Raw genomic sequence first — 23,363 nt, forward strand, 5'->3', positions numbered from 1 at the left:
CTACGGCCCATTGAGAGATCGACTGTGCTATGTATAACGTTTTCAACGACTTCTCACTCAACGCCACATTTTAGGACACCCTCAGCTAAATACAATACTAGCAGGTGTCAGTAAACTATAATGAGTGTCACGGGGCGAGGCGGCCCAGTGACACAATGACGCGATAATTGCAAACAAGAAAATAATTAGTGCTCAACGGAGTGAGTTATTCATTTCAAGGACTTAGATTTAGCACTATTCGATATTATAAAACTAATGACATATCTTACTGCCGCACTCAGTGACATTTAATGATTACTTAAACTGTTCCTTAGTAACGATTTTGTTACGAAAACAATTGCTAAGGACTTTGTTAAGTAACCATTAAATTACTCGGAGTACGGCGGTTACCTATATGCATTTTATACTCAAATGACTTTTTTCCAGATAGATTTGTGTACCGTGACTCGTGACGTATTTACCCGAGAAAGATTTTCAGTGTTCGCAAAACATTAACAAATGCAACTCTATTTACTACTGAAAACTAATTCACGTATTGAGTCATAACTCTAAACTCTTTGTCAAATAGAGCATTTTTCTAATATAACGTAGTCATAACATTGGTCAGTTTCGTTTTCCACGCAAAGTACGTCACGAACAGGTGCCTCAACTGTCACGCGTTCAAATGACCCAATAAATAACAATACGCGATCATTGCGTACAGTCGCGTAATTAGTAAGGATTAGCGCGTTACGAAAGCAGTCGAGAGCCAAGATCCGTAGGAACAAAACATTAACATGTAATTATAACGTCCAACTCATGATTTACACTGCTAAGTGTACTGTAAACATTTCTAGTTAAAACAAGTTCATCTTTTTTTATTTGATGATATTGGTCTGGAATTAGCATTTCCATCAGATGTCCTACTTAAAACGGGTGTTAATGTGAATGTAAACTATTTGAACTTAATCAGAACTTGCCCAGCCGTTTAGGAGTAGGTACACATGTACATATATTAAAAGACAGATAAAATATTCATAATAATATGACAAATCCAATGATATATTGTAAACAACAAAGTCATAATTTCACTCGTCCCCTTCTAGTGTTGGCAACCAACTCAGATTATTATAAAAAATCTACATCCATTACTCGTCTACGCTGTAATACTAATTAAAGTATAGAACTAAGACGTCAATGGTTGTGTATGTGTCTAATCAGTAAAATAAATTATAGTAAAAGTAGCAAAAATAAATAACAATAACTTTACGTGAAGACTGTCTGTCTTGACTGTTCATCACTGTGACAGGCTGTCACCGGTCAACAACCGATGAACAAAACATTAATACTTTAGTTTCACATAATTTATTCCTAGACCCACTTCTGCAATTGTTTTGGACAGTTACACTTTACCTCCCATTCATAAAAAAGTTGTCTCAAAAATGATGTACCTAATAGTTTCCGTGAAAGAAATATCTAACATTGGCAGGTCACAGACGGTCAAAATCATTCCACCACCTACTAAATGACGTATTCTTAGAAAGTATTTGTAGACTAATACATTAAACAACCTGAATAAATAAAACTGCTGCACTTTCACGTCTGACATTAAGCATTTGTGTCCAAACAAGACTAGATTAGTCCAAGGATAATAAAATTAATAACCAGTGACTAACAGGATTCATTAAAACAAATTGCCGTACGTGTCCAAACGTAGCTATTTTCAAGTTTCTCATGACGCATAATGACGAACGTGTTCATATCTTAATGACTATTTTAGTTCATTACGTGGGCTTCATCTATGGCGACCGACCTGTGTTTTGATTGAGATTATGGAATCGGTGCTTCAAAGACCTAATTTACTTTAAAACTATCCTACATATTCAATTTACTTGAATCTATTAGAAAACAGGAAAAGAGATTTATACCACCGATCGAGAGACTCTTTTCCTTTGGCAATACTTAAATTACCAATATAGAAATGCAAGCTGCTGAAAGGCGAAGAAGAGAGGTTTCCACATTATTTCCATCTTTCTATTTATCAACAAAGTTTCGAAACAGTGTTAATATAGCGAACACATCGATATCCACCTACTATGGCGCTATCGTCACTTCACTATAAATAACATAACATTTCGAGCGATTCCACCCACACCAGACCACGAGTACCACACTACTCGCTAAACAAAGATTTTGTACAAACGCCTTATATTTTTACATATGAAATACTCGTTATTAGGTATACATACTACTAAAAATTTTCACCCTTCGTCCTTTTCGATACATGAATTGATAATAGTGTCAAAAAAATTAAATATCTTTAAAGTTTTGAGGCATTTCGTGTTTTATAATAATACTAGCGGGCCCGACAGACGTTGTCAGACAGTCTACACGTCTTTAATTTGAAAATTTGTCGGATCCAATGTAAAACATTTCAAAATCAACAACTACTAATAAATTAAAAATTTATTAAACATTGTCCAGCGGACAAAATTGTGAATCCAAACCATTCTCAGATCCCCTTGAACACACACAACAAATTTCATCAAATTCGGTCCAGTCTTTTAAGAGAAGTTCAGTGGCATACACACTTACAGAAGAATTATAATATATATAAAGATAAATACAGACCATCAAGGATCATCATTGAAAAAGAATTTACTTGAAGTCCATGCAACATACATATTCCTTCCATGCCATCGTACGCGTCACATTATGAATCCCTTTTCCTTTCAAATAGATTGTTCATCAGACGTGTTCTTTTTGACCCAGCCACACGAACGAACTATATTGCGAAATGATATGCTATGTTCAAGGTATGTCCAGACAAACAAACCTCTTCGAGTCCTCGAGTGATCCCGAGGTGCGCAAGAGTTGCTAGACGTGGCCGTACTTACAAACAATTGATCTAGTTTAGAATTATATTCTGTTTAATGAAGCTACTATAGACATGAAATTTGGATGAAAAAGTAACGTGGACTATTAAAATGTACAAATTGCAGTAACTTACCGCGGGCGCTTCGTTATCCGCATCGCAGCCCTCGCCGCCTCCACCGCGGTCATTCACAATATCCTGAGAATAGACAGGCAATGTTAACCAAAATGATCCGCGACCGCTTCTATGGTAAATTAATTGTGACTATTAAAAAAACTTAACTAATTGAGTAACATAAAAGTATTTACGATGGTTAGACCCTAAATTGCAAGCACTACACACAACACACTTATCGTAACGACTTATCAATTTGCACATATACTCAATATTTGTTGTGTATTCGTCTCAACAAATTAGGGTCCGATGCGATGATGGTTGTTAATGAATGATTTATCAAGAGAATCAGAAACCAGTAACTTACATGGGATCCCAAGTATGTCTGGTCATGTACCTGTTACTTAATGTTTCCGAACATAGAAAGCTGACATTGACCACCAAAGACATGCTGACCATTGAACACTGACCATACGACACAGGGGTTTCTGCGACAAATACTAAACCTCGTTTTCAATGAATAAAACATATAATAAAGCTCATCGTGAACATTAACTATCAATAGGCTCGCACAATAACAGTTCGTTCTCTGAGTCATCCAACAAATAGGCCACAGTGCGCGTGACATTTTACAAAGCCATGTATTGTACATGTGATGTGTGAACTACCGCAGATGTCATCAACTTCATAACAGATATTCCTAGTGATTTGATAATACAGTTGCAAAGGGATCTATACATATAGTGAAACACTAAAACTAAATCGAATAGTTGAAAAGCGAACAGCAGAACAAGCCCTGGTATGATCATCAAAGCGTAATGTATTGATACACCATGTTCATTTGTAGGAAAGTCGATGTTCCACGATTCGTCCTTGGCTTACGTGTTGCTGCAGTACCTGGAAACAACGAGTTGCTTCGCCTCCCTTGGCTCCTTAACCTAAAGACGATGGTGGCGATGATGATGACATGGTTTAATGAATACATCAATAAATGGATTGAATACGCCAAATTAATTTCTTAAAAGCCCCGTAGTATAGGGGTGTTTACAGATTTGATATTTAAAAGATATTACAAGTTACTTTTTTTTTAATGTCAGAGAAAACCAGCTGCGGTTGCAGTAGTTTTCTTTCAACGTAAGTACGTACTTACGGTGAAGGAAAACTCGTGGGGCTGCTATAAATAGTCTGAAATCTCCAAAAGTTTATGAACACCTTTCATATCCTTTCTGCAAGATGAAACCTACAATGAAACAGAAACATGCTGGTACAGTCCAGACCATAGGCAGGTGCGCTACGTGACATACAATTATTATAAATCAATATTCCATGAATCTAATATCAAATGCATTCATGACTGGATAGATAGTAAAGATATATTTATTCTGAAGTACATAACATAACAACAATCACATAAGAATAGGATAAGTAGGAACTTTAGGAGTAATAACATAAAATACAGAGATGTTTCATAGATTCATTTGTCTCACTGCGGAGGTCCATTATTGTGGAAAGAATCTACGGCACGGGAGTAATGTTCGAACAAGTTTCAAACATATCCCTGAATATATGTACATACACGGACAACTCCTAATACTATTACGTATAGGAGTTCAAGGAGTTGGTCGGGCACATGAAGCAAATACAAAGAGATGCCATAACTGGCTTTCCCTACGCTTTACGGGGAGCGTGGGACATTACAAACCAAGCCCCCTCTCTATGGTCGATCTAGCAATCCCTTTTCTACAAAAAAATGTCAAATCTACAGCCATTTTCTGAGCGCTTATAGCCTATTTATATCATTGAGCAGGGCCATGTTTTGTGACACAATGCAATATCACAATATGGAATCTCCTCTTTGCTTACTTCATGGTCGGGCCCTACCACAGTTACAGTATCAATTCAATTTAGACTACCGTTTTTGCTAACTAGGTGGCACTAGTGTGGACCTCTCGTCATTGGACGTTCACTTTTTCACAGCTACAGTGATTGGACAAACTAATCCTTTGCTAGATTAGCGCCATCTAGTGAGCAAAGAAACAGTAGCTACCATTTTTTATTTAAATCGAACTATGTGCATGTACATATTTTCGCCGACGAGCGAGTGGTGCATGGGTACATTAAAAAAACTCGCCGTCTTTTGATTTGAGGCAGCGAGATATATAATTTTTACTTTAATTTAACATACTGATTAGAATATTAAAACAGTATGGAATAGCCCCATTAAGTAAATGGAATATAATGCACATCCGCATTTAACTGGAATAAGAATCTATTTATATAATATTCAGACAATCAATCAACAACAGGGCATAAAAACTGCCGCAAAATTTTGAGTACTATAAGGTACATTTTACAATAAAGCCAATTGTATTGATTGTTACACATTGAAGATATAGTGGAGATTGAAAAAAAAACAAATAGAAGTTCAGATTACAATTGGCACCTGTCGTTGCCCTGGACAATATAACAGTTAAGTATTTTGTTCTACCTACAAACATCACCAAAGCACTTGGCTGTTTTGATCATACATGAATTAATTAGGAGATCACACCTGACGCAGCGCGTCGGCCGTCCTCGCGGCGCGGCGACTACTCGCCGAGCGACGGCTCGACTGCACTGTCGCGAGCCGCGTCTCTCTGTCCGCAGCTAGTAGCGCGGGGAGTAATGTCGGCTGCCGCACGCTGCCGGCCGAGTGCCGACGGAACCGGCTTGCTCGCGATTTCCACGGCAGCCGGTCCGATGTAGAAGTATCCGATCGCATGCACGTGCATTCCACGGCATTCATGCGGCGCTTTACATGTTTATAGAACATATAAATATGAACCATAATTTATAGCATATCCTTCCATAAAACTATGTCAACATCACCGAATTACTTACTAATACGACATATGTACATACTCGCTTTATAATAAACTACTGATAGTGTTTATCATAAGTGAACACTCTTTGAACCACACCGCTTCTTTCAGGGGCCAAAATAGGCAATCAATCCTTTTATATTCTCACCACAAGGTACAACACATTTACAACACAAATGTATACACTCTGAAGTCAATATAATAGGTATTTCTTAATACCTATACGTGCTGCTGCCATCATGAAAAATCCTTGTACACCAGTTTTATCCTGATTGTATTGACTTAGAGAATCACAACCAATATTGTGCGAAGTATCGATAACAGACTGTTTCCTGTTCCTAACACGAAAAAAGAAAATGACAGAAAGTCAGCGTGCCAAAAGCATTTGCGATGAAAAAATAAACAAAACCTGTAGAAATGGTCATAAAAGTAACGAAACGTCCACTTAGAGTTTACACTCTCAAGTGGAGCTCAAAAACGAAATCATAAAGAAAAATGTGATGAATATACTTTTTTTTACATTTGTACAAGTTCGGAAAGATAATTGATTCGAAAAAGGTGGAAATCGTCAAATGATGTGAGTTTAAAAAGGGATGTTGAATATTAGTAGATGAAATGAAATTATGCATATATTATATTACATAATATTGTGAAATGTAGGCAAAGCATATTGAGCAGTTGCGAATGAATTCCTAATACTCTAGAACCAAAATCCCCGACACCGGAGCCGTATAAGTATATGCTTATATCGGTATAGAAATACGTGGCTGTCCACGCGTCTCCAAACACATGACAAACATGCGCTTGGGACCTGGAGACTGTTTTGTAAAATTCTTCCCCCTTGAGGGAGGAACCGTTTTAGACTGTCTGTAGTTTAAGGTATTATTGTAAATGAAGGTTCGTACGTCCATGTCGACGTGGCCCACGCCCGTGGAGCGTCGCTTCGGCCTGCGCCGGCGTTGTATCACGTTGAGCGCTGCCTGCGTGCTCGCTGGCGACGCGTTGCTCGATGACTTGCTCTCTGTACTGCTCTCACGCTCTTTGTCTTCTTCGCCAGACGGTTCTGTGACATTGAATGTTTCATTTTAATATTGTGATGTCAAGTTCTACCTCATTAAATTGACTTTTTTACAAAAAGATTGTAACTATTTTTATCTTGTCTTAATGTGTTTTGTTTGGATGGTACCAATGAAGTAGAAAGAATGAGTAAACCATGAAATAATGATACTAATAAAAGAGAGTTTTAATGAAAGTGAACTTATAGTTCTGACAGAGATAGATAGATAGATAGAATAGAATGAGACATGGCCAAGTAATTTGGGATAAGGCAATAACATGAAAAGAATATTGAAACCACGTATCTTACCTGTCCTGTTGTCATCTTTAGGTGTGGAGGTGGTGGTGTTCGCATTGGAACCAGTGGGTGGGCGACGGTACGGGAGCGTGACGGTCGCCTCGGCCGCCGTAGTGGCTGGTCGCGGCGATGACCGACCAGCGTCCTCGAGCTCAAACTGTTAATATCATACACGCTAGTTAATTTAACATTTTTTTTGCTAATTACCTAAATACAAGCAGTTCTTTCAAATTAGGAGCAGTAAGTACAGTTGACAATAGTATCTCTCAGAGAATGAGTACTAAAAGTAAAATGCACAGAGCGATTGAATAAAAAAGGTGAAAACCGATTAGGAAAACTTGCGAACAGATTTATTAAATTTATTTTGCTGTGTTTTTAATGTAATCGGTTTAATTGCGTTCAGTAAATGAACAAATCTAGATATATTATTCTTGTTTGTCGCTTTTGTGTTATCTCCAAAGTAGTTAATGCTCCTGATATGAAGAAAACATTGTCAAGGCGATAAGTCTCCTCCCTTAGACCCTTTTCACACAATCCTTTCCAGTCATCCTTTCGGACAGCGAAATATACATTGTACGTACATTTTAACTTAAATTAGGCGCCAGTAACCAGCCATCCGGTAACAGGAGCGTGTGAAAAGGCATTTATGCTTCTCATATTGCATGCAGCCCACGCGATATGAAAACCGTGCGTTCAGCTAAGAAACAGATCATTTCTGATATACCCACAATTCTCCCAAAATTGTGATTTGATGCCACACACTGCGAGGCTTGAGAAAATGTAGCCGAGAATCAAATTTATTGACGTCCCTTCTTATTTTAAAACAAATTAACTTTTTTAATCTACCTTTCATTTTAAGGTTCTCAATTACCTTTCATTTTACGTCGCTACTTACCGAAATGCATAATTATCTAACTACTAACTACAAAAAATATACAAAAAAAAATACGTGCGTCTACATGCAAAGTGCATAAGTTTAGTAGTTTTAATAAGCATACAAACTACATAAAAATATCTACGTACGTATACGTATTAAAATATCCGACTCTAGACTCCATGATCAAAAGTTACTGTAATTAAACTATGAACTAGAACAGCTAATATTACCTGCTACATAATAACTTTTCTGCTAATAAATAAAATTTTGTTCGCTTACTTTTGTGTCATAGCGAAAAAACTTCTTAAAATTTACACACTGGTGCAGAGGAACATACATGCAAACAGACAAAAAATTGTAGATGCAACACATAGAACATTATAGGAACACAGTTATTAAGACTTTTTCTTTCGCACATTTGAATGTTCAGTCTGTCAAATAATTTAGTAGGCAGGTAAAGAAATGAAGATTGATTCAGTACAAAGGCAGATAACGTTGGTGGGCTACTGGACCGACCAATCGTTGCCACAGACATTGTTTTGTTTAAAAGAATATGATATAGTACAACAAAAGCTCTGTACATAATTCATCTTCAATTCCTTTTCTGTATACCAAATTAAAATCAGCTGAAAATACAAATACATTGACCTATTGTCTAAAAATTATGAGTTTCATTTTCAAAGGGGAGACTTCGTTGTGCTTTTATTTAGAAGTCAAATAACTGTGCAAGAAGTAATTTGTGCAGGAGTCACACATACTACGCATTGATCGGTGTACAAAATAATAAGGGCTAATGTTTTTGTGCCCACCACGTGGCGCTAATGTAACGTGAGCTCTTATTTGTCGTTGCTGTCAAAAATTTACTTTACAATTGACACAAGACAATTGTTTAGTAGACAAACAGGACCTCACGCTAAATTAGTATCATTTGGGGAGCAAAAAACGATAGCCTCAATTAATACATATGCAACAAATTCTGATGTTGGGATAATGACACTGAAATACAATGACATGTGACAATGATAATGTCTTATTTCATATGTTATGTCAATGTCCAAGTTTAACCTGACTACCGCTACGGACATTCGGGACGCACCAACCAAAACCAGGATTGTTATATGTAGTTGCAATCTTGAATTGAAAACTTTAGTTACTTAACAAATGAGATCAATTTGTTAATTATTATTTAGATTGGTTGCAAGGTAGCATTCATGATATGAGCGTAGCGGTCAAAGGGTTAAATGTATTATTTACACTTTGAAACAGAGTTGTATTATATTTTGGCTCCTTCTCTCGTAAGTAAGAAATCTTTATCGACTGAAATTTGTCAATTAAGTCCCAAAATCAGAATTTTATCATCATACTTAGTGCGAAAAATAATTTACTTCCACACCATGCGCGTCCCACCCAACGACTGAGTCAAACAAGATTGTCTATACTTATGACTGGACTATAATGACTAAAGAGACTAATGCTTAGGTACTATAATTATTATGACCTCTAATCTGAGTGCTCAGGTATCCAAGCAAATTTAAATTTTGACAACAATTTAAAAATAGAACACAAATTACAATAAAAAAGAAGTAAGTGCTAATATACTAAATGATCTAGGAAATGACAATGCAACGATGAAGACTAGGCAAATAAAAAAAGTAATAATTTGCAAATAAAAAATCGAAAGCTAATATCCAGGTTCATGTTGACTTAAGAAGAAGTATGGCGGGAACTTGAGTTGGCCTTCATCATTGACAAACGAGCCTTTTACGTCTGACGACAAACACGTTGTCATTGGCCAGAAACACAAATATATTCAACCTTTTACACCTGATTCGTTATTGCGTCGAGCCTACATCGCTGATACGCTCGATGCATTTTCCGTCAGATGTGAAAGGTTTCTATGGACAATCTTGTTCGATGGTCGCTATGGTATAGCCACCTTGTTAGTGGGGTCGAGCCTGAGCCGCCACGAGGGACGGCGCTCGCTGTTGGCAGCGATGGTGGCCGTTGCCGTCGCCGACGCGCACGCCAGAGCTAACGACACCGCCACGTCGCCGGCCGGAGTCGACGAGCGCGCCTATACAATATACATACCCCACAAATCAATACTCTACGATCCATTCAAATCGATCAATTTTTTACTGTTTTAAATGTCCCCATTTACAATAAAAAAAACATTTGTAATTATTATTATCATTGTTTATTTTTAATCTTTCTTGGGTTTTCCCCTGTTTAATAGTTGCCTTGGGAGATTCTTTTGTTTAATGAGAATCGTGACATGAACCGAATGGCCATATAAACACAGGGCGACATGAAAAGCACACTTTGGTCACAATGAGTTTCGGTACAAAAGTTATAAATAAAAAAGAACTCAAAAATACAAACTCAACGTATATACAAGTATTGCAGTACTAGTGTAATTTTAAGTGCATGGTTTATTCAGTAATGTTGTTACTCATATAATCATTTACACATTGTAGACCAATTAGACACAATATGTATACAACTCGACACACAAGTCGTCAATCAGTTTAATCCATAATAATTTACAGAAAACTGATACAAAATGGCCCAATTTAGTAAATTCAAATTACACTAGTCTGTCTAGACAATGTTGATGAACACCTAATGAAATTTTGTGACAAAAATCATCGAAAAAATTCTATTATAGAGGAACTATTCAGAAACTATTTGAGTGTTAAACTTTTTCCAATAGTAAAGTTAATGGCATGTTCCCGTTTACCGATTAGTCACTTTGGAAGCATTTTTTTTTTGTAATATAATAAAATTTTTAGTAATCCTTACTACCCTTTTACTACTGTGTACTTAGAGTAGTGGAACTATGGTGTTAGTGGGGGGATTAGTGTGTGACGTACCGAGCCGTTGTCTGTTGGTGCTGGCGCGGGAGTAGGTGTGGGGTCATCTTTCTTCGGGCTGCCCGGTGAGGGGCTCTCTGTGGTCCCATTACCGGCTTTCTTTTTGACAAGCTGTTCTGCGGACTTGATCTCGTCGAGTGTGACGCCCTGCGTGGAGCGTCGCGTTTCACGCACTCTTTTAGCGTGCGCTTTTCTTTGAGTTTCACTCTCCTCATCTCGAACCGGGGGCACAAACGACCTGTATAATCAATCGTTTCAGACTCTATGCTTCACACCTCACGTTTTACAAAAAAAAAGAAGCAAATCAATAACAATTATTGCAAATGCTTTTCTCAAAATCAGTTAGACATGCAACACGTCTAAATAAAATATCAAACTTTTCATGCTTGATATTGAAACCATATTATTACTGAAACGCAAATAAAATCGTCCGAGCACAAACAGACGAAGCGCAAATGATAATAACAGTAACTAACACACAGAAAACCGAAATTGCTTGAACATGAGAACTGTTTTTAAAGGAACTACCATCTGACTGGAATTATGTAAAACATAAAGTGCTTATAAAACCTATTTTTGGCATCAGTTTCAAATCCTTCTTTACTTATACTATTTGTAATAAAAAAAGATCTTAAGTATAAGTAAATAAGGTCGCAATTCTCGTGTTCAAGTATCGACAAAACATCACGGTTACTTGAAAAAGTTCTTGAAAATGTTCCCGGGCGACAATTTGGTGGGCGTAGCAGAGCTGGGTGACGTATTGGTACTGTTCGACTCTACGCTCTCCGCGGAACTGTTCACATAATACCAAACTTTGTGTAGTATGGATATGGATACCAATAATGTGTTGAAAAGTATGTATTTGTATGTACTAGTGGTCGCCTAGTGGTCGAAATTCGACCATATACGATTTAATTTACAATACCACTTAACATACGTTCAAGGATAATTTTTATTTAACTCAAACTCAAACAAACTCTTTTATAAAACTCTATTCATATGAGACGTCAGAATATCATCGCAATGTCTATTGATTTTGACGTTTTGTCAAATACGATCAGATACTATGCATGTGTGTGTAATGTTTTATTTATTGATTTAATGTGCTTTATAAGCATTATTTTTGAAAAATATTAGCGTTCTTCACTTCTCCTACACATAAACTATAAGTGTACCAAATTTTATGCTCCTACGTCCGCGCAATTTTCGTAAAAAGCGGTCCAAAGTTTTTGCATGATACGTATTAATATATAGATATCAGTTCCTTCTCTTTATATATTTTCTATAGTTACTTTTTTCTAGGACAATCACGATTTACCTAACACGGACACACTGCTATCTACTTGTGGGCTATATACTGAATGTGGTATATTTATTGAATCACTTAAATACTTCAAAGTATAAAATTACACTGTGATTATTTTTCTTACAAGAAATGGAATGAAAATTCTTGAAAATGTCGTCACAGAATAATATACTCTTTATGTAGATCAGGTTGGTTTCTGTTTCAAGAATTCTCCCCAGGTGTGTGATATTGTGCGTATGTGTATATTTATATTTATATAGTGCATAATAATATTGTAACACCTGTACCTTCTGACTGTCGTTGTGGTGGTAGTGTTGGTCGGACTAGCGCTGGGCGTGGTCGTGGTCGGGCCGCTCCACGTGTTCACTTCCCTTTCCCGTCTGTCCGATGGGTTTATCCTAATGTAATAAAACATAACGATTAAATACCATCTTAAAATACAGAGGCCAGCAGGTCAATTTGCTTTTTCATTTTCAACTGAACTCTTTTTCAAATAAGATGGAAAGTCCAATGAAAAGACTGATAGATTGAACCAGATTGACCTACTGGCCACTGTATATGTATACTGATTCAGCTATGTATGTTTGTGTACGAATATACTTGTTAAGCTTAGTATATCAAAATATAGAGACACAATTTGAATAAACAAATTAATTAGGTAATCCATAACCTATCATGTCTTTTTAAGTATTATTAATATTTATATTTGAGTAGTGAGTCGTGTAAACATAAAATACGTATATACATATAAGCAATAACATATAGACATATAACAACAATGATAAGCATACATAACGAGACATAAATAAGTTATTGTGATGAATATTAAATATTCATGTTACAACATGAATACAATGAATAGTATCGATCGTTGTGGTTTGTTTCTAAGGACAACTATTGTTTATCATTTTATATGACTCTATTTTATATAAACCCAAATCTTTTTACATACTGTGTATAATAGTATGAAAATCTTTCCAAGCCAAAACTCATAACGAATTCTATCAGTTTAAGATTATGGTCTGAATTCGTGTAGCAAAGGTAGACATTAAGGTTTCAAATTCGTAATGAAGATAGTTTTAGAAGCAAACAACATCGGTCTCGAACAGATATAAACGAGCACCTTGTTTGTACATCGTCGTTAGTACTCTCTGTAGCATTGTTAGTGTGCTCTTGAGGTTTTTTCCTCTCCGTTGGTGGCTGCGCCGGCACAACCACTTATCAATAACACACAGAAAGAAAGAAAGAATATATATCAAAATAAATTTCTGCGCAAAATTCCTAGCATTTGCAGCGGCTTTTACACGAGATAATTGTCTCGTGAAATTCATATAAAAGAAATCAAAGTGTCAAAAGTGAAATTACGTTGTTAATTATTTTCTAGTGATGTCAAAATACGAAAATCGGTGGACGGGTGATGTAAATTATTAGCAACATTGTCACATGACCAGACCAGACGATTGATGATCGGAAACTACACACTTGGAACCAAAACCGTCGCTATTTGTGCCTGAGGTCATTGATATCGTGTCTTAAAAAAGCATTATTTATTATAATTAAAGCACCCAAGACGGTAACATATAACTGTAGAATATTATAATAAAGTAATTTAGTTCCCATCCATTCTAAAATACATCTTAAAGTGAATATTCTCAGGTGTAGGATTATATTTAGTGTGTGAATCCGAAAGTGTTAGAAGTATAAAACTTAATATTTGTAATCTGAGCACACGTCTGCGGTAATTTACGTACAGCTATTACAAATAATTCCTGGATCAAAGGACTGGTGCAGAGAAAAGCTTTTATAATTGCGCAGTTAATGTTTCTTGAAAGAGATCTATTTATTTTTATCTGCACTGTACCTATCCGCAAAGGATCAAAGAAACCAATTGAAATGAACAACGCCTGCTATGATGAAAAACTACTTCATACACATGGCAACAGAAATAAGATACGCGTTGTTACATGCATAAGATTTATTTCGGTGACAGAGAAAACTGTATTTTTTATAGATTTGGCATAATAAAAAGGTGTATAAAAATAGTCTCGCTCGAATATAAACGATCGATATAAATCATATGGACCAGCTGAGTTCGTAGCATTTGACGAATACGAGTTACGATATAACAGCCAGAAATACACCGCACCTATTGTTTCGGTGACGTCAACCAGCGAGGTGAACGCCGCTAAAATGACGACATGGGATACTATCTCATAAAAATATAATATTAGGTTTTTTTTAATATAGGTGTATAAATCACTTATCCCCTTGCTTTCTATCCATTTTCTGAAACAGTTTTTGGTTTGCCACAATTTTACCTAGCCACAATCTAAAACCCAATATTCTCAGACAAGCCGTTCTGCAAGCTTTGTTACAAGTGGTATATTATTTGAAACAGCGCTCCTGACCGAATATATTAGTCAGAAGCTTACAATTGACTCATGATTTATTTCAAGAAATTGTTTCCGTCGCGAAGAACAGAAGTACGGCGTAACTCCACGGCCCATTGAGAGATCGACTGTGCTATGTATAACGTTTTCAACGACTTCTCACTCAACGCAACATTTTAGGACACCCTCAGCTAAATACAATACTAGCAGGTGTCAGTAAACTATAATGAGTGTCACGGGGCGAGGCGGCCCAGTGACACAATGACGCGATAATTGCAAACAAGAAAATAATTAGTGCTCAACGGAGTGAGTTATTCATTTCAAGGACTTAGATTTAGCACTATTCGATATTATAAAACTATATTATTATATAACTAATGACACCCTTACTATCGCACTCAGTGACATTTAATGATTACTTAAACTGTTCCTTAGTAACGATTTTGTTACGAAAACAATTGCTAAGGACTTTGTTAAGTAACCATTAAATTACTCGGAGTACGGCGGTTACCTATATGCATTTTATACTCAAATGACTTTTTTCCAGATAGATTTGTGTACCGTGACTCGTGACGTATTTACCCGAGAAAGATTTTCAGTGTTCGCAAAACATTAACAAATGCAACTCTATTTACTACTGAAAACTAATTCACGTATTGAGTCATAACTCTAAACTCTTTGTCAAATAGAGCATTTTTCTAATATAACGTAGTCATAACATTGGTCAGTTTCGTTTTCCACGCAAAGTACGTCACGAACAGGTGCCTCAACTGTCACGCGTTCAAATGACCCAATAAATAACAATACGCGATCATTGCGTACAGTCGCGTAATTAGTAAGGATTAGCGCGTTACGAAAGCAGTCGAGAGCCAAGATCCGTAGGAACAAAACATTAACATGTAATTATAACGTCCAACTCATGATTTACACTGCTAAGTGTACTGTAAACATTTCTAGTTAAAACAAGTTCATCTTTTTTTATTTGATGATATTGGTCTGGAATTAGCATTTCCATCAGGTGTCCTACTTAAAACGGGTGTTAATGTGAATGTAAACTATTTGAACTTAATCAGAACTTGCCCAGCCGTTTAGGAGTAGGTACACATGTACATATATTAAAAGACAGATAAAATATTCATAATAATATGACAAATCCAATGATATATTGTAAACAACAAAGTCATAATTTCACTCGTCCCCTTCTAGTGTTGGCAACCAACTCAGATTATTATAAAAAATCTACATCCATTACTCGTCTACGCTGTAATACTAATTAAAGTATAGAACTAAGACGTCAATGGTTGTGTATGTGTCTAATCAGTAAAATAAATTATAGTACAAGTAGCAAAAATAAATAACAATAACTTTACGTGAAGACTGTCTGTCTTGACTGTTCATCACTGTGACAGGCTGTCACCGGTCAACAACCGATGAACAAAACATTAATACTTTAGTTTCACATAATTTATTCCTAGACCCACTTCTGCAATTGTTTTGGACAGTTACACTTTACCTCCCATTCATAAAAAAGTTGTCTCAAAAATGATGTACCTAATAGTTTCCGTGAAAGAAATATCTAACATTGGCAGGTCACAGACGGTCAAAATCATTCCACCACCTACTAAATGACGTATTCTTAGAAAGTATTTGTAGACTAATACATTAAACAACCTGAATAAATAAAACTGCTGCACTTTCACGTCTGACATTAAGCATTTGTGTCCAAACAAGACTAGATTAGTCCAAGGATAATAAAATTAATAACCAGTGACTAACAGGATTCATTAAAACAAATTGCCGTACGTGTCCAAACGTAGCTATTTTCAAGTTTCTCATGACGCATAATGACGAACGTGTTCATATCTTAATGACTATTTTAGTTCATTACGTGGGCTTCATCTATGGCGACCGACCTGTGTTTTGATTGAGATTATGGAATCGGTGCTTCAAAGACCTAATTTACTTTAAAACTATCCTACATATTCAATTTACTTGAATCTATTAGAAAACAGGAAAAGAGATTTATACCACCGACCGAGAGACTCTTTTCCTTTGGCAATACTTAAATTACCAATATAGAAATGCAAGCTGCTGAAAGGCGAAGGAGAGAGGTTTCCACATTATTTCCATCTTTCTATTTATCAACAAAGTTTCGAAACAGTGTTAATATAGCGAACACATCGATATCCACCTACTATGGCGCTATCGTCACTTCACTATAAATAACATAACATTTCGAGCGATTCCACCCACACCAGACCACGAGTACCACACTACTCGCTAAACAAAGATTTTGTACAAACGCCTTATATTTTTACATATGAAATACTCGTTATTAGGTATACATACTACTAAAAATTTTCACCCTTCGTCCTTTTCGATACATGAATTGATAATAGTGTCAAAAAAATTAAATATCTTTAAAGTTTTGAGGCATTTCGTGTTTTATAATAATACTAGCGGGCCCGACAGACGTTGTCAGACAGTCTACACGTCTTTAATTTGAAAATTTGTCGGATCCAATGTAAAACATTTCAAAATCAACAACTACTAATAAATTAAAAATTTATTAAACATTGTCCAGCGGACAAAATTGTGAATCCAAACCATTCTCAGATCCCCTTGAACACACACAACAAATTTCATCAAATTCGGTCCAGTCTTTTAAGAGAAGTTCAGTGACATACACACTTACAGAAGAATTATATATATATAAAGATAAATACAGACCATCAAGGATCATCATTGAAAAAGAATTTACTTGAAGTCCATGCAACATACATATTCCTTCCATGCCATCGTACGCGTCACATTATGAATCCCTTTTCCTTTCAAATAGATTGTTCTTCAGACGTGTTCTTTTTGACCCAGCCACACGAACGAACTATATTGCGAAATGATATGCTATGTTCAAGGTATGTCCAGACAAACAAACCTCTTCGAGTCCTCGAGTGATCCCGAGGTGCGCAAGAGTTGCTAGACGTGGCCGTACTTACAAACAATTGATCTAGTTTAGAATTATATTCTGTTTAATGAAGCTACTATAGACATGAAATTTGGATGAAAAAGTAACGTGGACTATTAAAATGTACAAATTGCAGTAACTTACCGCGGGCGCTTCGTTATCCGCATCGCAGCCCTCGCCGCCTCCACCGCGGTCATTCACAATATCCTGAGAATAGACAGGCAATGTTAACCAAAATGATCCGCGACCGCTTCTATGGTAAATTAATTGTGACTATTAAAAAAACTTAACTAATTGAGTAACATAAAAGTATTTACGATGGTTAGACCCTAAATTGCAAGCACTACACATTTCATTTATCGTGACTTATCAATTTATTAATATACTCAATATTTGTTGTGTATTCGTCTCAACAAATTAGGGTCCGATGCGATGATGGTTGTTAATGAATGATTTATCAAGAGAATCAGAAACCAGTAACTTACATGGGATCCCAAGTATGTCTGGTCATGTACCTGTTACTTAATGTTTCCGAACATAGAAAGCTGACATTGACCACCAAAGACATGCTGACCATTGAACACTGACCATACGACACAGGGGTTTCTGCGACAAATACTAAACCTCGTTTTCAATGAATAAAACATATAATAAAGCTCATCGTGAACATTAACTATCAATAGGCTCGCACAATAACAGTTCGTTCTCTGAGTCATCCAACAAATAGGCCACAGTGCGCGTGACATTTTACAAAGCCATGTATTGTACATGTGATGTGTGAACTACCGCAGATGTCATCAACTTCATAACAGATATTCCTAGTGATTTGATAATACAGTTGCAAAGGGATCTATACATATAGTGAAACACTAAAACTAAATCGAATAGTTGAAAAGCGAACAGCAGAACAAGCCCTGGTATGATCATCAAAGCGTAATGTATTGATACACCATGTTCATTTGTAGGAAAGTCGATGTTCCACGATTCGTCCTTGGCTTACGTGTTGCTGCAGTACCTGGAAACAACGAGTTGCTTCGCCTCCCTTGGCTCCTTAACCTAAAGACGATGGTGGCGATGATGATGACATGGTTTAATGAATACATCAATAAATGGATTGAATACGCCAAATTAATTTCTTAAAAGCCCCGTAGTATAGGGGTGTTTACAGATTTGATATTTAAAAGATATTACAAGTTACTTTTTTTTTAATGTCAGAGAAAACCAGCTGCGGTTGCAGTAGTTTTCTTTCAACGTAAGTACGTACTTACGGTGAAGGAAAACTCGTGGGGCTGCTATAAATAGTCTGAAATCTCCAAAAGTTTATGAACACCTTTCATATCCTTTCTGCAAGATGAAACCTACAATGAAACAGAAACATGCTGGTACAGTCCAGACCATAGGCAGGTGCGCTACGTGACATACAATTATTATAAATCAATATTCCATGAATCTAATATCAAATGCATTCATGACTGGATAGATAGTAAAGATATATTTATTCTGAAGTACATAACATAACAACAATCACATAAGAATAGGATAAGTAGGAACTTTAGGAGTAATAACATAAAATACAGAGATGTTTCATAGATTCATTTGTCTCACTGCGGAGGTCCATTATTGTGGAAAGAATCTACGGCACGGGAGTAATGTTCGAACAAGTTTCAAACATATCCCTGAATATATGTACATACACGGACAACTCCTAATACTATTACGTATAGGAGTTCAAGGAGTTGGTCGGGCACATGAAGCAAATACAAAGAGATGCCATAACTGGCTTTCCCTACGCTTTACGGGGAGCGTGGGACATTACAAACCAAGCCCCCTCTCTATGGTCGATCTAGCAATCCCTTTTCTACAAAAAAATGTCAAATCTACAGCCATTTTCTGAGCGCTTATAGCCTATTTATATCATTGAGCAGGGCCATGTTTTGTGACACAATGCAATATCACAATATGGAATCTCCTCTTTGCTTACTTCATGGTCGGGCCCTACCACAGTTACAGTATCAATTCAATTTAGACTACCGTTTTTGCTAACTAGGTGGCACTAGTGTGGACCTCTCGTCATTGGACGTTCACTTTTTCACAGCTACAGTGATTGGACAAACTAATCCTTTGCTAGATTAGCGCCATCTAGTGAGCAAAGAAACAGTAGCTACCATTTTTTATTTAAATCGAACTATGTGCATGTACATATTTTCGCCGACGAGCGAGTGGTGCATGGGTACATTAAAAAAACTCGCCGTCTTTTGATTTGAGGCAGCGAGATATATAATTTTTACTTTAATTTAACATACTGATTAGAATATTAAAACAGTATGGAATAGCCCCATTAAGTAAATGGAATATAATGCACATCCGCATTTAACTGGAATAAGAATCTATTTATATAATATTCAGACAATCAATCAACAACAGGGCATAAAAACTGCCGCAAAATTTTGAGTACTATAAGGTACATTTTACAATAAAGCCAATTGTATTGATTGTTACACATTGAAGATATAGTGGAGATTGAAAAAAAAAACAAATAGAAGTTCAGATTACAATTGGCACCTGTCGTTGCCCTGGACAATATAACAGTTAAGTATTTTGTTCTACCTACAAACATCACCAAAGCACTTGGCTGTTTTGATCATACATGAATTAATTAGGAGATCACACCTGACGCAGCGCGTCGGCCGTCCTCGCGGCGCGGCGACTACTCGCCGAGCGACGGCTCGACTGCACTGTCGCGAGCCGCGTCTCTCTGTCCGCAGCTAGTAGCGCGGGGAGTAATGTCGGCTGCCGCACGCTGCCGGCCGAGTGCCGACGGAACCGGCTTGCTCGCGATTTCCACGGCAGCCGGTCCGATGTAGAAGTATCCGATCGCATGCACGTGCATTCCACGGCATTCATGCGGCGCTTTACATGTTTATAGAACATATAAATATGAACCATAATTTATAGCATATCCTTCCATAAAACTATGTCAACATCACCGAATTACTTACTAATACGACATATGTACATACTCGCTTTATAATAAACTACTGATAGTGTTTATCATAAGTGAACACTCTTTGAACCACACCGCTTCTTTCAGGGGCCAAAATAGGCAATCAATCCTTTTATATTCTCACCACAAGGTACAACACATTTACAACACAAATGTATACACTCTGAAGTCAATATAATAGGTATTTCTTAATACCTATACGTGCTGCTGCCATCATGAAAAATCCTTGTACACCAGTTTTATCCTGATTGTATTGACTTAGAGAATCACAACCAATATTGTGCGAAGTATCGATAACAGACTGTTTCCTGTTCCTAACACGAAAAAAGAAAATGACAGAAAGTCAGCGTGCCAAAAGCATTTGCGATGAAAAAATAAACAAAACCTGTAGAAATGGTCATAAAAGTAACGAAACGTCCACTTAGAGTTTACACTCTCAAGTGGAGCTCAAAAACGAAATCATAAAGAAAAATGTGATGAATATACTTTTTTTTACATTTGTACAAGTTCGGAAAGATAATTGATTCGAAAAAGGTGGAAATCGTCAAATGATGTGAGTTTAAAAAGGGATGTTGAATATTAGTAGATGAAATGAAATTATGCATATATTATATTACATAATATTGTGAAATGTAGGCAAAGCATATTGAGCAGTTGCGAATGAATTCCTAATACTCTAGAACCAAAATCCCCGACACCGGAGCCGTATAAGCGTATGCTTATATCGGTATAGAAATACGTGGCTGTCCACGCGTCTCCAAACACATGACAAACATGCGCTTGGGACCTGGAGACTGTTTTGTAAAATTCTTCCCGCTTGAGGGAGGAACCGTTTTAGACTGTATGTAGTTTAAGGTATTATTGTAAATGAAGGTTCGTACGTCCATGTCGACGTGGCCCACGCCCGTGGAGCGTCGCTTCGGCCTGCGCCGGCGTTGTATCACGTTGAGCGCTGCCTGCGTGCTCGCTGGCGACGCGTTGCTCGATGACTTGCTCTCTGTACTGCTCTCACGCTCTTTGTCTTCTTCGCCAGACGGTTCTGTGACATTGAATGTTTCATTTTAATATTGTGATGTCAAGTTCTACCTCATTAAATTGACTTTTTTACAAAAAGATTGTAACTATTTTTATCTTGTCTTAATGTGTTTTGTTTGGATGGTACCAATGAAGTAGAAAGAATGAGTAAACCATGAAATAATGATACTAATAAAAGAGAGTTTTAATGAAAGTGAACTTATAGTTCTGACAGAGATAGATAGATAGATAGAATAGAATGAGACATGGCCAAGTAATTTGGGATAAGGCAATAACATGAAAAGAATATTGAAACCACGTATCTTACCTGTCCTGTTGTCATCTTTAGGTGTGGAGGTGGTGGTGTTCGCATTGGAACCAGTGGGTGGGCGACGGTACGGGAGCGTGACGGTCGCCTCGGCCGCCGTAGTGGCTGGTCGCGGCGATGACCGACCAGCGTCCTCGAGCTCAAACTGTTAATATCATACACGCTAGTTAATTTAACATTTTTTTTGCTAATTACCTAAATACAAGCAGTTCTTTCAAATTAGGAGCAGTAAGTACAGTTGACAATAGTATCTCTCAGAGAATGAGTACTAAAAGTAAAATGCACAGAGCGATTGAATAAAAAAGGTGAAAACCGATTAGGAAAACTTGCGAACAGATTTATTAAATTTATTTTGCTGTGTTTTTAATGTAATCGGTTTAATTGCGTTCAGTAAATGAACAAATCTAGATATATTATTCTTGTTTGTCGCTTTTGTGTTATCTCCAAAGTAGTTAATGCTCCTGATATGAAGAAAACATTGTCAAGGCGATAAGTCTCCTCCCTTAGACCCTTTTCACACAATCCTTTCCAGTCATCCTTTCGGACAGCGAAATATACATTGTACGTACATTTTAACTTAAATTAGGCGCCAGTAACCAGCCATCCGGTAACAGGAGCGTGTGAAAAGGCATTTATGCTTCTCATATTGCATGCAGCCCACGCGATATGAAAACCGTGCGTTCAGCTAAGAAACAGATCATTTCTGATATACCCACAATTCTCCCAAAATTGTGATTTGATGCCACACACTGCGAGGCTTGAGAAAATGTAGCCGAGAATCAAATTTATTGACGTCCCTTCTTATTTTAAAACAAATTAACTTTTTTAATCTACCTTTCATTTTACGTCGCTACTTACCGCTACTTACCGAAATGCATAATTATCTAACTACTAACTACAAAAAATATACAAAAAAAAATACGTGCGTCTACATGCAAAGTGCATAAGTTTAGTAGTTTTAATAAGCATACAAACTACATAAAAATATCTACGTACGTATACGTATTAAAATATCCGACTCTAGACTCCATGATCAAAAGTTACTGTAATTAAACTATGAACTAGAACAGCTAATATTACCTGCTACATAATAACTTTTCTGCTAATAAATAAAATTTTGTTCGCTTACTTTTGTGTCATAGCGAAAAAACTTCTTAAAATTTACACACTGGTGCAGAGGAACATACATGCAAACAGACAAAAAATTGTAGATGCAACACATAGAACATTATAGGAACACAGTTATTAAGACTTTTTCTTTCGCACATTTGAATGTTCAGTCTGTCAAATAATTTAGTAGGCAGGTAAAGAAATGAAGATTGATTCAGTACAAAGGCAGATAACGTTGGTGGGCTACTGGACCGACCAATCGTTGCCACAGACATTGTTTTGTTTAAAAGAATATGATATAGTACAACAAAAG

At 36.7% G+C, this 23,363-nt stretch overlaps 1 protein-coding gene across 37 annotated transcripts in view; it reads right to left on the reverse strand.

Annotated features, from left to right (window-relative positions):
* LOC118266750 (protein phosphatase 1 regulatory subunit 12B) overlaps window positions 1-23,363 on the reverse strand; it is a 90,814-nt gene that overhangs the window by 23,255 nt on the left and 44,196 nt on the right. For 10 of the 37 annotated variants that reach the window (XM_035580370.2, XM_035580333.2, XM_035580295.2 and 7 more), the window contains 4 exons: window positions 8,340-8,378; window positions 7,196-7,340; window positions 6,735-6,892; window positions 2,990-3,052 (listed from right to left, as the gene is read on the reverse strand). In XM_035580370.2, coding sequence (XP_035436263.1) covers window positions 2,990-3,052; window positions 6,735-6,892; window positions 7,196-7,340; window positions 8,340-8,378 — 405 coding nt within the window. Of the gene's footprint in view, window positions 1-2,989; window positions 3,053-6,734; window positions 6,893-7,195; window positions 7,341-8,339; window positions 8,379-9,996; window positions 10,135-10,933; window positions 11,172-11,627; window positions 11,727-12,526; window positions 12,638-17,738; window positions 17,802-21,479; window positions 21,638-21,940; window positions 22,086-23,069; window positions 23,109-23,363 lie in introns of all 37 variants that reach the window. The other 27 variants (XM_050703982.1, XM_050703966.1, XM_050703976.1 and 24 more) reach the window with 14 other exon arrangements.

The sequence above is a fragment of the Spodoptera frugiperda genome, chromosome 25 (genome assembly GCF_023101765.2).
Source record: "Spodoptera frugiperda isolate SF20-4 chromosome 25, AGI-APGP_CSIRO_Sfru_2.0, whole genome shotgun sequence".
NCBI classification, from domain to species: domain Eukaryota; kingdom Metazoa; phylum Arthropoda; class Insecta; order Lepidoptera; family Noctuidae; genus Spodoptera; species Spodoptera frugiperda.